This window comes from Mastacembelus armatus, chromosome 14, assembly GCF_900324485.2.
Source record: "Mastacembelus armatus chromosome 14, fMasArm1.2, whole genome shotgun sequence".
Taxonomy (NCBI): Eukaryota; Metazoa; Chordata; class Actinopteri; order Synbranchiformes; family Mastacembelidae; genus Mastacembelus; species Mastacembelus armatus.
In genome coordinates this window covers 13,142,575-13,158,394 of record NC_046646.1, presented here as the reverse complement: position 1 = coordinate 13,158,394, position 15,820 = coordinate 13,142,575, and the positions used below count along the sequence as shown (strand labels likewise).

At 40.7% G+C, this 15,820-nt stretch overlaps 1 protein-coding gene across 3 annotated transcripts in view; it reads left to right on the top strand.

Annotated features, from left to right (window-relative positions):
- The first annotated feature begins 1 nt into the window (after position 1).
- Positions 2-15,820, top strand: part of ppm1e (protein phosphatase, Mg2+/Mn2+ dependent, 1E) — a 35,222-nt gene continuing 19,403 nt past the window's right edge. The window contains exons 1-2 of one of the 3 annotated variants that reach the window (XM_026328576.2): positions 2-120; positions 229-470. In XM_026328576.2, coding sequence (XP_026184361.1) covers positions 286-470 — 185 coding nt within the window. In that variant the 5' untranslated portion in view covers positions 2-120; positions 229-285. Of the gene's footprint in view, positions 165-228; positions 471-15,820 lie in introns of all 3 variants that reach the window. The other 2 variants (XM_026328575.2, XM_026328577.2) reach the window with 2 other exon arrangements.

Sequence of the window (15,820 nt, the reverse complement as noted above, 5' to 3'; positions counted from 1 at the left end):
CGCGCTCCCGCTCGGCTCTGAATGGGAGCTCAGTCCAGCTTCTGACAGCTCGTCCTGTAGTATAACCGTAGGAGCCAAGGTCCACTCCTCCAGTCGGGTCCGCTGCTGTCACACTCTCCGGTAGTCATCGGCCCTGCTCCCTCTAGTAGCGCACATTTATTCAGGTAGTCTGGTAGTGCACTGACAGTCCAACTAGTTCGCTTAGTGAACTGACTCTTCTCTTCTTAGCCCGGCAAGTTAGTGTACTGACGGGCGGAGGTGTCTCTGTCTGTCCAGGAATGAGAAATGATGGCCAGCTCTGCAGCAGAGGAGAAAACCTTCCGACGGTTCCTGGAGCTCTTTCTTCGGGAGATGAGAATGCCTCTGCAGGAGAGCGACCCGCTGCCGATGCGCCCCTTGTCGGACCTGGTGTCTGAGGACGAGGTGGAAGGGGAATGCCTGGACCTGTGTCTCCAGCACCTGTACAAATAGTTAAGTGTCCGCTCTCTGTCATGGCATGTTGTTGTTTCCGTGTGTCTTAACATCAACCAGTGCACGGCACGAACCCATTGCAGGCGGTGAATGGTCGTGTTTTAAGGGGTCAGAGCTGCTGAGGTGAGCGGGCTGCGACCCTGTCCGGGTCCGCACCAGATAAGCCCGGGTGCCCGCAGGCTGCCCAAACACCCGCTACCTGCTTCGTGCCGTTCTGGGTGTGTCCAACACCAAGTTTAGATAAGTGTCTTTACCGAAGCATTATGAGGAATTAAAGCTGTAAAGCAGAAGTTAAAAGCTGCATGGACCGGGGCGCTGTTGTTTTAACGCTGTTAAATGGTCTGTGTGTTTTCTGCTTTTTCGTGCCACAATAAGTTCATGCCCGCGGTAACAGAGTCGGAGGTCTGCAAAAGGTGAACCCCTGGTTTTGCGTAACAGCACATCGTCATCATGGTGTAGGAGGGGGAGGACGCCATCGCCATCACTGCTGAGCGCATCTCCATGCAGGCTAAAAATAACCTCTCCGGTTACGTTAGCCCCGATCGTTATAGACTGATCGTTACCCTTTAAAATCCAAGACGCAGACACAATGGCCCCAGACTGAATGTGCGTTTTGTGAAAATATATGTAATTCTTGGATCTACTCGGATCTGTTTGTGACATTTTGCAGATCTGAGCTGTTTTAATCCCGAAACCTCACTGTGCGTTCAAAGGACTGCGTAGGAGAGAAGGAATTTTAGTTAAGAAAGGAAACTCCAGATGCATGTTAACAACTGAGTTCATACATTTTTACTGGGAAAAGAAATGAATGTATGTGTAATTTATCAGTGACTGAATTACATCCTTCAGTGCGTAATACCTGGATGAACTTGGTTTAAACAGTAAAAGTGAGATGAGTCGGGCAGAGAAAGCTCTGCCCTGAGCTCTGCTGCCTGGCCTGGTTTTGAATCCAAAATAGGTGCAGAAACTGTGCTGGGTAGAACAGAGTGGAAGGATTCATCTAGGGCACCAAGTGGCAAGGGGACTGGTGCCTGCATATATCTCTGAAAATGACTTTAGCGGTCAGTTTGCAGGCAGAGCCTATAGTCACATATGTACTGTATCTCTCAGAAGGTCAGGGAGCACCCCAGCAGTGATGACGACCATGTGTTGGTGGGAGGATGGATCACACCCTGTAGCCAGGAGTCCTGTCAAGTGTTTACACTGAGCTGGAGAGCAGTATGACCATCACTGGAAGTGCTCACATTCACTTCAATATATATAATTCATATTGTCTTATATTGTCAATCCTCCTCTCCCTCCAGTTCACACACGTGTCTGTTTACTGTCGATTGCAACCTGGAAAAATGCAAAATTTTCAATTCATTTAAAGAGCTCAGGTGATTTTCAGCGTTGCTACTGCAGCTACCATTTCTTGATGAACAGCAGTTAATCTATTAGCCTGGTATTTCTGTCACTGGAAGTAGCGCAAGTTGCCAGGTGTAGTGGTAAATGTCTCTGTATAGGCAGTGAGATACCAAACCTGGTACCCACAGTTCAAGGTGAGGTTGATATCAGACTGAATTCAAGTTAGACTTCACTCTGGTTGAAAAAGACTGTCTAACTGTCATCTGGGTGAGCGTCCCCTTAAGCTGCCTGGTGTTTCTCACTGTGAACCCCATCAGGAAGATAAGAGCATAACATCATAAAAAGGGAGGCATCTACCCTAATCAATACTTTTAAGAACAGTTTGCTGATTAAAATCTGTATATAAGACTTGAACTAGCAATGGGGCATATTTTACATTTCTCATATAAAGTAAAGGATCTGTGTAGAAATATAAAAAGTTCAAAAATAGGTTTTTTAACAACTCTCTGGGATTCCTGACAACTCTACGCCTTCTGATGTTGAACAAAGCAAAAACAAGTTGCAAACATTGGATTGCATGAGGACCGAGTGTTGTAATTTTTTTTAAAGGACAATTCCCCACATGAGTCAGACTGTCAGTCAGATTGGTGTGATTCCTAATGTTAGCATCGCTCCTACTCTTAACCAGGTTTAGCTGAAAGCTGAAGTTGCCACGGTCCTGTGAATGGAGTCCATCCAATCTGGCTTTGGGAAATAGCTATTAGTCAAACTTACTAAAATAACTGCAGCTGATCGCCTAAGCCCGGTTTGTAAAATATCCCTGTCTCTCTTTTCTGGCCGAAATATTGTACTGTCTTATACATTTGGCTCATTGGAGCTGATGAATCACTTGTTGGCTCCTCTCCATCGAGCAGTTTATCTTGGGGGACCCTAGCAAAAGCTGGCTCTTCCAGCTGAGTGCAAGGACATGGTGGACACGAGATCTAAGGAAAAGTCTGCAGCTCCTCTTTGCTTAATAGTCTTTATGATCAGTTTCAACTCATTGTTTACATGTACAGCCCACAACTTTACTATTTTGGTTCACTTTTTTTTTTTTGAAATGGCAATGCTGACTTGTTAGAAAACATATCTATTGTTTTGGAGAGTACAGACTAATGATATATTTTGTTTCATATGAAGGACATACTGGAACATTTACAGCACATTTCATATCAGACAGGTTTGCTTGTTGAGATATCTTGCACTTGACTTAATACTAAATGGACAAACCCACTGACTGACAGACGACATCTATCAAAACACATCACACTCATGGAAGAAGCAATATGATTAGGTTCAATGACTTTGGCAGCTGATTTCATACATCTTACACTGTAACATTAGCTGGTACAGTAATTGGTTGGTGTCAAACCAGCAGACTCCTTCTCTGGTACAACAGTAACAGGGAACACAGATAACACATCAATTCGTTCAGAGCTGACACACGATCTTATCTATCACTCATACTTTCATTAAGATTGCCTGCTGCCAGTTAAAGCTGTGTTCTCTCCTGTGGCTTTTAGGATTCACAGTACACAGTGAAAATAAAAAGTCTGATCTGTGTGTTTCTTTGACACCTCTTTACATCATATACATCAGTTGTCATGGTAACAACCCAGGCGTCCTTGCACACAGTAATAATGATGTTTTGTAGTTAGTGTGAATGCAGCAGGCAGCAGCAGCAGCAGCAGCAGGCATGTTTTTTTTTTTTTTTTAGTATTTTTTTCCTTTATTAAAGAGATACAGTAGAGATGGCAAGATGTGCAGGGAAAGAGATACACAGAATGATTCCAAGAACAAAGATCCCAAGTCAGAAAACAGCTGCCTCCTGTGGCTGTAAACAATACTGATGTACCCAAGGCAATAAAGGCCAGGAAACCAAAATAATGAGCTAAATGAGGCTTAAAACCTCTAGGAGTTCATGTTTGCCTTACCTTACTTTTAACACACACATAGTGGTGAATGTGTTTTGATATCAATTTGTAATCATGAGCACTGTCGGCTGCTGAAATTTTACATTTTACTGTATATTCACGATGAAATGCAACCATTGCAACTTGTGCTTTTCGCACTGCACACAGCCGACTGGAGCTATTGGGAAGCAAAGGGGACTCTTCCAAACAGCCACAGACAAGCCTGCACACACAGTGACGTCACCATTTATCTGTCGTACACAGCTGTTCTCAAGTGCATGAGCAGCAGCTGGACGATTCACCTGGGAGAAGAGGCAGATGATGGCCATGTAGACCTACCTACCTCTCCTAACACAAAGTCTTTTACTGGGCTAACCTCTTTAGCAAAGACAGTAAAAATATAACATAAGGACCAGAACTGAGTGAACATTACTAAAACCTGTTGCTACACATTAGCAATTGCTGATGTCTGATATCTAAAGGGACTACTATCAAACACTGAACTTCTGAGGTTGGCACCCCATGTGACCTGGATATGCCTAAAACATGCACACAAAATAAAAATCAGACTGAATCATTTCTGAAAAATGAAGTGATAAAGTTTCAGCACAGGCTTATTATGTCAGCAGCCCATTAAAACCAAATTACTCTTAAGTGGTCCCAGTCATTTGTATAACATTTCTGCACATTTGTGAAACCATCTGTGCTTTATTATTTCTTAGATTGTCACAGTTTGTTTATCAGATGATTCATGAAGCAATGACAAAGCAAAAATGTTAATTTTGTTTTGCATCACCGCATTCAGCGCCAGTTTCTGCACTTCCTTCACCGGCCTCTTGTTACTTTTATTGTTGTTACCGCTCCTTAGCCCACAGTCACCTACTCTATGTGCTTCCGCCACGTGCATCACCTTACATCTTCAACTTCCTGCCGTTCATTGTCTCATCACCTTTCTTAGTGTATCTAGCCCCAATCTCTGTAATCGTCTAGTCATTGCTTTCTAGCCTGCATACTATTGTTTTTCCTGACCCTGGCCTTTGCCTGTGCCTATTATTTTGCCTGCCAGTGACCTTCATGATTTGTTACCCATCCCAAATAAAGTATGCCTGTAGTCAGAGGCAATTAAAAATAAAATCATGAGTTTGGATATCAGATGAAAAGGAATTAGTTGAATCAGACTTAGTACATGTTGCAGTGAAAAAATGCAGACATGTGGCCCCTCAGTGGTTCCTAGATTAGAACCTGCAGGTGTTGAAGCAGACTGATGGTATGAGTGTGTGATGTGTGTGATAAGTGTGTGTGTGTGTGTGTGTGTGTGTGTGTGTGTGTGTGTGTGTGTGTGTGTGTGTGTGTGTGTGTGTGTGTTTGTGCGGTGGCCAGCATCCTACATGGCTGTCTACTGTAGCTTTGCTGAGTGTAATGATAGTTGGAGGCAGCAGCTCTGGTGATTCATCCCAACGTGTCATTAGTTTGTCTCTGGGTTGAACAGCTAATAATAGACTTCTGCAAGAAGAGAGATCCCCTCTGTGTGTGAGTGCGTGTTAATAGGGGGCGGGTGAAGCACTTGCTGTGCTAGGACGAGTTTGGGGGTGTGGACAGATCTTGCATGTGTGTGTGTGTTCAGATGATGCCAGTTAGGGTTTAATCCGTTTTCCTCCAGGCAGCTGGGAGTCACATCTGAAGAGAAGAGGACGCAGTCTACTCCCCCTAAATACTGTGATTTAGACTGTGTGTGTGTTTGTGTGTGTGAGGGGGGATTACTCCAAACTGCTGTATGACAAATTTTTGCTGCTGTATGTATAAAAAAGCAGACACAGAGATTAACCTGGACTGCAGGTAGAAGTAGGCAAGCCTCCATTATTGCAGTGGCACCTCATATGTAAACCTGTGTATATAATTTTCTTTTTTAAGTAGAAGAAACCTGAACATCTCACTTTTACTCAGCATAAATGTGTTTACTGCAGTAAATCTGCTGCCAGATTTGTCAAGAAACAGCTTAATAAATAAGCTGTGAAACACGAAGAATGCAGATGGACAGGAGGGCTCACTGCGTAGTTTGATGTGAGTTTCTTTAAACTAAATTAAACACCTCTTGGAGATTTTGGCAGATATCGCTCTTCACCACCACCATGAAAATACCAAATCAGGGAATATTTTTTGTAAGAATGGTGTTCATCCGTCCAGTATTGCTCAGAGACTTCAAAACTGTTCTAAGGTTTATGGCATTTGATATATTGTTTTTTTTTTTTCTTTAAGTCCTTGTACTGATATGAAAGTGAAACTGGCTTCACCTTCAAGTAATTCCTTTCTTAGAACCTCTAAAAGGCCCAGGAGACAGTTAGAAGTAAATGTTATTTTTCTACTTGGCAAACATATTGTGTGCCAAAGGCCTTGTAGCTTTTTATTGCTAATTCCTGTCATGAGTGGTAATAAAGTAACGCAATAATAATTTAGTTTCCATTAGATGTTATTAAAGGAAAACTTTGGGTCACTTTTAAAAAATAACTTTGTTAAGCTGATCTACTCTCTGTAAGTTTGCAGTTGGGTCAAACCGAAACAAAATTGCTGAGGTGCATTATTTTTGCATTGCTAGTGCTGAGTGGGCAATTAGGACCTCGTGACTTGATGGCATATTGTTTAAACTGTACTTAACACTAGGCACTTTACGAAAACACAATTATAGACATGTCATTAAAGTACTAATAGTATTTTTCAGTATTTTCAGTCATTCTGCCAATACTACAATAAATCAGCCCCTTTTTAGGATACATGTACCCCAACAATAGAAACTTTTGCATTGAAGCTGATGTCCGAAATATTTTGTTAATCCAGAATTTAAAAAAACCTCGACAGTAACCTGATATCACTGAATCACTGTTTCTACTGACTGCTGAAGAATTGATGATGAATTGAAGAGGAGTAAAAGTTAAACATCCCTCCACACACACACACGAAAATCTGATAGATAGTAATTGAGGGGAGAGCCTTTCTAGACCTCATTAAGCAGAAATGTCTCCCACAGCTGTAAAGAACTAGGGGGTAGATCCGGCTTCCTCCAGCACACATGACGCACTCAAGTGTGTACACACACACACACACGCACACACACACACACACACACACACGTTACCATAGTAGGTGGTGCCGCTCATGATGGGTATATTCAAGGATCAACCACAGACCGTAAAACTGCAACATCATCATTGACTGTAGTGATGTACTGATGGAGCTGCTGTGCAATCTATCTATCTATCTATCTATCTATCTAAGGCAGGGCTGGGACCAATTGACAACAACAGTATTGATGTTGTTTATATCAGTAATTAAATTGACCTATTGATAGTTTTGCTTTGCGCAGTATTTTCAGCTCAGATACGTCTCACAGTACATTATTTGCTCATTAAATAACAAGAAAGCCTCAGAGACAGTTATAATCTGATAACTTGGTCATAATTAAGAGGCTGTTAGTGCTGGTACAGGATACAACAGACTGAATGTACCACTGAACTGAAGACAGGCTGTGTTGTACTTAATGAAATGCATTAAAATGGCAATGCAACACTGCTTAGCATAAGAAAGTGAACAAGCTGTGTAGTCTGTGAATCTGAATCTTAGGACTTAAATGAACAAAGTGATTCGAATCAGTAAAGTGATTTGTAATTCCACTTACAGTTATGTGTCTCATGCCCCTGCCAGCTTAGTTCTCATTCAGCAGGAACACCAGCCAGCCCACTCAAAGGCATGGAGCTTGTGTGATGTAACTTCAGACACCATTTTAAAAAAAGTCATTTTAGTGATAAAAGCAAATTTGATAATAATTAATTTATGACACATCATAATCTAACAGAAATAGCTACATTTTTCAAGTCACCTTGACACAGGTGTTTATGACATTTTGGAAAATAAGCAGCAGTAAAGCTGTTGCTACCACCCTGTTACCTGTTTTATTAATTAACATTAAAATCCAGTGATTGACATGCCCCTACTTCTGGCAGAGCAAACCTCAGCCATTATTATTATCAACCATTATTAGTCGTGTCATCTGGTTCAAGGACGGGCTTGCTTTGTTTGGAACAAGCAAACCCCTCAAGGGTTTTATTAATGAGGACTTCCCTCAGGCCATCCATCAGAAGTAGGATGCTGCACAGGAGAGAGGAAATACTGCCAATACAGAAGTGTATAACAGCATGTCCACCTGCCCACACACACTTATCACTCCCACTCTCCAGGGCCTGTATTCACACGTAACTGGAGCATCTCAAAATTAGTGACCTTTTCAGCTGTAGTAAAATAGAGCAATCTGTACAGAATGAAGACATTTTAATTAATAAGCAGTAAATACAGTTTGAGCTGTAAAATAGTATTAAATCTGATGAGAAACAAAAACATTTTCTACAAAGCAGATGCAGATTAATGATGAAATACCTAATGATTATTGAAAATGAAGTAAATAGGGATAAAAGAGTTCTCCATGTGAGATAGGTTTGATTTTAATAATGTATGTGATATAAAGGGATTTTAATCTTCTCTGTATTTTCCATATATTATTTTTGCCCTTCTGCTCCATAGTTACAGCCTCAAATACATACTTTTTAAAAGAAAATATTAAGATCACATAAACAGGACAAGCAGCTTTTGTCTAATGGTGTGTGTTTGTTTTCAGTAAATGTACTCTGTGCAGCGTTTGCTTGTGTTGAGTGGAGTGTCATGAAAGCATACACATGCAGCCCTACATTTGGATTTATGAGTAATAAGCTGGAGGCTGTGCTGTGTCTTTTGAACCTCTCTGGTAATTTGGAGCTGGCTATCATGCCTCAGGTTGAGAGAAACATGTTGGACCACTCACATCCCCCTGGATTCATGTTTGTTTCCAATATTCCACTTGTGCAGCACTTGTCATTGTTTATGATTATTTTTTGTAGGACAACACTGTAGTAAAGAGTAAATCACAGAGACTGCTCAAGGTGAGTGGAGGGTGACTTTCAGAACATCGATAATCAAAAGGGGGAAATGGCTGCACTGGAGACACTATAACTATAAAATTATAAAAAAAATAAAAATAAAAAAAAACATTACTTATACTTTCATAATTTCACAAGGAATCATTTTTTATAAAAGGACTCAAGCACAGACGAACATGGCATGAACAGATTATTAGACCTGATCCAAAATGTGATCGACTTAAAAAGGCACCAGAGAGGGAGCAGTAAAACCAGCAGCAGCATGATGATCAGTCTGATAAACTAACACCATGGATAAAAGGAGGTGATGATAATGAGAGCATATTAGAATGGCTATAATTTGCCTATTCAGTTCTTAATGAAGGCATACATACAGAAGTCCAAAATTCTCTTTGTGGTGAATCGGTAAATTGGAAGACTCATCATCAACTTGTTAGCTCACTTTAGCACAAATTTAGCTAGCCTGGCTCTGTACAAAGGTAACACCTACTAGTACCTCCAAAGTTAATTAATACCTGCACAAAAAGCTCTGTTTAAGAAAGACAATTACCATATTTTACAGACTATAGGTCACACTTTTTTTTTTTTACTCCTTTGGCCTGTAGTGGGACTTACATAGCAAAGCGACTACAACTCCTAGTGTAACACAAGTGAAACTGCCACCTAAAAGCAAGCTCTATACTGCAGACTTTATGCTGCAGGTAATCAAGTTTGCAGCTAAAAAACAAAATTTGGAGTGACAGCATTCAGGCAACCCGAGAGAGGAGGCGAACACGCTGCTTCGTCTCCCCCCACCTGAGTGCAGAGCCAGGCTAGCCGTTTTCCTGTGTCTAGTTTTGTGTGCTAAGCTAAGCTGGCCTCCGGCTGTAGTTTCATATCTATCAAACAGAGTCTGTTCAATTTTCTCACCCAACTCTCTGCCAGAAACCAAAGAAGTTTATTTACCAGTTACTGTGATTTATATAACCATTCTTGCAGAGTCAAAAATCTTAACAACTGGCAACGTTTGCAAGTTGGAAGGTAAGAATTTTCAGCCTTTTCTGCACAGAAGTGGAGGGAATCTGAGGGATTGATTGTGCAAATTTGGAAGGTGGTGTTTCCTTGAAGTATTTCTTTTTTAAAATATTTTTTGAAACATTTTACACTTTTATCAGAGACCCAATAGCAGGAACATGACCGGAAAATAGGGGAACAACAGATGGGGAATTTCATGCAACAAAGGCCCCAGATATTGTGCAGCACTGTGGCTCATAGTAGGATAACCTTTCCACTTAATAAAAGAGGTCCATTAGCCTTCAACCAGCAGGTTTAGGCTGTATTCAATGAGCAGCCACTTGAGCATATCTGACAGTATGTTCCTCTTTCTGCTTTAATTAGAACATCAAAGGTCAGGCCCACAGCAGATGCTTCAATAGCAAGGTAGTGTTATGTCATAGAGGAATGTACTGTGTATTAGCGCAGCAGTGATTCAGAATAAAGCTGCCGTCCAGAGCTCAAAATGGATTTTATCTGCAGTTGGCAAATGCCCGATGATTTCCTCACTTTACAGCAGACAGATCAGGCCATCGAAGTCCCACATGTACTGTCTCAGAATGAAGTGACCTCCTTTTTAGCTGAACTAGTTTCAAAGTCGATGGGTACAGCTTTTGTTACATTCAATGTATATAAAACGGCGTCAGATACATTCACCACCCTGCTGACAGCTGTCTCTCTCCATAAATAAGCAATACTGTGAGAAAGGAAAGCTTTAAATGAAAGTCAACATACGCTCCGGCATAGAAAGTGTCTTTGCTACCATCTGGCTATCCACTGGCTTTTCTCTGTTTAATCAGAGCGATATGAAGCCAGGAGATTTCATCCCCCTGGAGATATACACCCCCCCCCCCCCCCCCCCCCCGAGGCTCCCGGGAAGTAACTGTATGGCTTTCTAGAGCACCTCTGAAAATTGATGCTGTTTCAGGCTCTCTTTGTCAGCCCCCGCTTCTCCTTAAAATACTTTTCTGTGACTTTTGAGGCATCCCATCTTAGAAAAACACTGACCTGGTAATGATACAAAACAAAGTCTGTGCTGGGAGCATTGTGAAAGTGCTAATCTTCAACATGTTTTGGGTGCTTTACATCCATCCTTCCTCATCATCAGTTTGGCACTTTTTTTTTCTTAGTCAAGCCATCCACAGTTTCCTCTCCTCTATGCCTGCTAGCTCTGTTCTCAGCCTTTGAAATTAGTTACAGAAGTAATCCCTTAATCAGAGTGTCTCGCTGGGATTACCACAGAGGGCAGCCTCAGTTACTGCCATCCACCACCACTGGCAGTTGTTGAGCCTGCAGCATCTGATTTACACAGAATTCCCCATCTACTACAACCATTAAACAGTTATGATAAACAGTGTTATGCACTAATGCGACCTTTCCGTCTGCAACATTGGCTTAATGAACTCTTTGTTCTGTGCTGTGAAGCCATTAGAATAAAACAGCCTCTTGATGTTAGACAAGTGTGTTGACTGAGGGATAATAAATGCAACTGACTAATTGTAGTAGTGCAAGGTAGCTAAAAACAGCCATTCATTTCCTAATATTAATCATAAAGCTGCAATAATAGCTCATGATTGATTAATAGAAATGTAATTGGCAGCTATATTGGTAATTGATTAATGATTTTAGTCATTTTTCAGTCAAAACACCCAACATTCACTGGGCCCAGATTCTCAAATGTCTGGGTTTATTCCTTTTTTTGCACAGTAAGGTGTTTAATCCTTTGTTATATGTGTGATGAGTGGGGAGCTAATACTGTCACTAGAGAGACAGGGCTGAGTCTCCTGTTCACCAGAGTTGTGGGAGGAAAGCAGAGCACTCAGATGCAAACCATGCAAATATAGTCAGAATATGCAAAGTACACATAGACAAGACTAGGAACAAAAACTGCAGTACTGCTCTCATATACATATATAAACCTTTATGCTACTCTTAACAAAGTGCACAATGCTTAATTTAACAAATGTTAGTGTTTAAAAGAAATTTCCAATACAGATATATACATATTATATATATATATAAACATTAAGCAAGTTGCCAGAGTTTTCTATCTATACACTAGGACAAATTAGAATTCACTTCAGCAGTTTCTTTAAGAAATTAAATCTTTTGGGATTCTTAAAGTTGGACAGTGATTACTTTGTGAGCAGAGAAAAAAAAACACTACAGAGCAGATGAAAATTTATCAGCCAGTGACTGGTATAAAACAGTAAACAGTGGTTCCCTGTATTTTGTCGACCCACGCATCTGCCTCGACCTCCTCCCTATGCACACCTCATTGCACTTTAAACCACGTCACTTTACTTCCTCCTTTGCTTTGCACAACTGTTGATGCTTGATGATTGACCAGTTTGACTTCTTTCTGGACCTTTCAATCACATAAACATATAAATAACAGGAAACATTTGATACATTCTCTGGGTCAATAGGGCTTTTTCTTGTCTGAACTTAAACGTAAATTTAATCTCTCTGGGGCTTTGGACTATTGTCCAGACCAAACAAAACATCTGACATTACTTTCTTTTTCAGAAAACTGAGATGGATTTTTTAAAAACAGTTTTCTCATGTTCAACAACTAATTCATAAATGAAGAAAATCAAATTATTGCAACTATATTAATCACTTTGGATGTGGATGAGTAAAACACTGAAGTTAAGAAAGTTAAGAAGTTGTAGGTTGACAGTACCAAATGGGACCTTTAATTTTACTGAGGAGAGTCTGTTGTTGGTTCGTGGTTTGTAACTTTACCGCTGGACTGTAAAAATGGAGAATCACTAGTCTTTCCAGCAGCGGCTCACACTGATGCCTCTAAAACAGGCGCCTTAATTAATTTCAGCTCTGGAGAGGCCCCATTTTTGGAAGTGCAGTGACCTTCAAAAGTGTGCACTGTCCTCCTTTCCCTTTTACAGCATTATGGATAGACACTTTTGCAGAAGCCTTTTCAGTCTGCTACTGCAAAGTGTTGGCCGTCAGAGTGCCCATAATGTTTCTGGAAGATGAACTGAATGCAAAGCAGTGCAGATCATATTATAATACAGAATCCCTATCTGCCTGATCTTGAAAATGTATTTCAAAGCTACTTGAATAGGGGCACGTTCCAATGTTACCTGGGCACTTCTAAAACTTGGATAACCATGAAATTTGTCTGGTAAAATCATCACTACAAAATTTGAATAACTGCATTAGAAAATGTCTGTTCAATTAGATAAGCTAATACCCTTCAGGCTCTACTTAAGGCAGAGACATAGAAAGTGGTATCGATCTTCTCATCTGTCTTTCACCAAGAAAGTAAACAAGTGAGTTTCCCCAAAATGTTGAATATGTTGAGTATTTCCAAGCAAGCACATCTTAATTTGACTGTATTTGGAGTTAAAAGACAGTCTGAATAGGAAGTTGATACTATAAAAGTCAGGACACTTATTCTTCACAAAATCAGGCAACTCTAACATTTCATTGCTGATATTATACGCACTGACAGCACTATTGTTTATGTGAAATTGGTTCAATTAATAGGTGCTTCCAATAGATAGTTCAGGTCAGGACATGATGTGGCTCCACAAGGCTCTCACCAATCCACCAGTGATCCAGCTGGTAGATTACATAACACTGCCTTAAGGCTTTGTGCAAAGCAGCACTGGGCCTTTAGAAAACTCAGAGGGAATTACATGCACGTTCCTCAGTCAAAAATGTGCGGCTGAGCAGAGGCTGTAAGCTTATCAGGAAACTGACTACATAAAGTTATAACACAACCATTTCAGACACATGCAATACTTTACAGCTCATCTTTCCTGTTGCAGTGTATCAGCTTTAAGTCTGCAATTACTGTCATGTCTTGTTGAAATAGTAGACCCACTGCCTGCACAGGAGTCCCAGATGTACTCTAGGCTGTTACGGGAGTTTTGCGGCAGTGGAGGTTTTTCTAATTTTAAAACAGATTAGACACGCCTCTCTGCAGCCAACATAGTGCACTTCGTCGTAAATGGACCACAGCCTCGCAAATGCATGCGACAGCACCCTGTGACGTCTGCAGTCACAGTTGCTCCATCATTTCGACACTTTGAAGTGCGCCATGTTACATCAGTGCAGCTCAGAAAATATCCAGAGGTGTACTTAAGGTAGAACTGCTGAGAGGGCAAATACACCACACACATTTTTGTTGACATCTGCTGCTCTTCCGCTGGCAGCTCATCACACTGCTCAGATTTTACTGTTTACTATAAATGCTCCTGTCAGTGTAACAACACATCTGTACAGAACCATTTTTATTTCACAGTGGTTCACTAAATGTCATTATGGTTATGTCCAATTTTATACTCAAGTGCAGTGTTATAGGGTTAGTTAGCATGCAGAGCTATAGGTCTACTCAGCCTAGAGGAGAAACTATGAAAACATCCATCCATTATCTTTACCTGCTTATTCCTATTTAGGGTCACACAGATCTGCTGGAGCCTATCCCAGCTCTCTTCAGGTGAAAGTCAGGGGTATACCCTGGACAGGTCACCAGTCCACCTGGAGAAAACCCACGTAAGCATGGGAAGAACATGCAAACCCCACACAGAAAGGCCCCTTAGGGGTTTTGAACCAGTAACCTTAATTTTTAAAAACCAGTTTATGTTAAAAAAAATGTGGCATCAAAGTGCATGGTTAACTGATGTGGCCTCTGTAAAAATACTGTACTCTGTAAATACTTGAGCATCAAATGTTCTTTAATCCATAGCTGAAAATAGTCCCCAACAAATGCTGCATCTACTCTGAGTATTTGCTAAACTCTGCAGTGGCCAGCTGTTGTAGGAAATTAGCTGTTTTCAAAAAGGGGCATCAGTGTGTTCAGGGCTAAGAGCTACAGACAGAAGGCAGAATGTGTTTGGAAATTGACTAACACAGTTAGTTTTGGTGTTTCATGGGGTTTGTTCACAATCTGAAATATACAGAATAATACCAGCATTATCCTTTAAATGCTAACAAAAGACAGAAATTGTTGTTGAATCATTCTTACTGTTAAATTTAGTGTGCAACAGTTAGATTGTCTGGAAAACCATACAGTTGGATTTGGCTAACGCTGTCCCACTTGCAGTGATTTAGATGAACTCAACAGATTTTTAAAAAGTACAAACTGAATAGATTAGAATAAATTAACAATCACCCTCACCCTGACATGATATCATAAAATGATTTGAGAAGATTTAAACTTGAGGTTGAAAAAGCTTGAATGGAAAACAAAGAAAAAATGTTTTACCCGTAGCGGAGTTGCAAAATATTAACTAAAAGGCTTATTTTATATACTTCCAGCAGTTTAGATGCAGCGTCAACTCCTGCCACTCACCATTAGATGCCAGAAACCCCGGCAACAGACTAACGTGCCACATGGTGTGTGTGGACTGAGGAGACAAATTAATTCATCAATGTCATTTGAAAGCCATCTTACGGGAGAGTCAGCAGTAAATCACCATGATTTAAGGGTTACTGGCACTCTTTGTGTTATGTAATCCCATTATACTCTCTTGAGAATACTGTGTTCACATAATAGTAGTGGTTAGAAACACACCAAGTCCGATTTTTTTTTTTTTTACATTTTTGAAAATTTGGATCTAAAAAAGAAATAATAAATCAACCTAATGTGTGGATGGAAATAGCCAGAGGATTTTCTGTCTGTTCTCAGAAATGGCTCTGCTATCTTCCAGGTTTAACATGAGGAATGCCTGGCACAAGCAGAACATATCAATAGAGCTCTGTGAGTTCCAGTGAATCTACACTCTCACCTCTACTTGGCACAGAAAAGGTTCAATATTTAAAATAATGAAGTGGGAGCTTCTTCTGTGGATTTGGCAACAGGACGACTGACACCATTGACTGTCAGTCACTTGCTTCTGCGTTGCTATGGAAACAACCTTGTAGCTCGACTCCGGGTCTAATTCTGTAGAAAAGACCAAGCTTGTAGAAAGCAATGGTAGAAAAAAAAAAGAGGAGAAAAAAAAAAAAAAAAAAAAAAACATGGCTGCATGCATGAGTCATCTGCTAACACATACACGCAAGGCACTCCAGTTTTATCACTGCGAG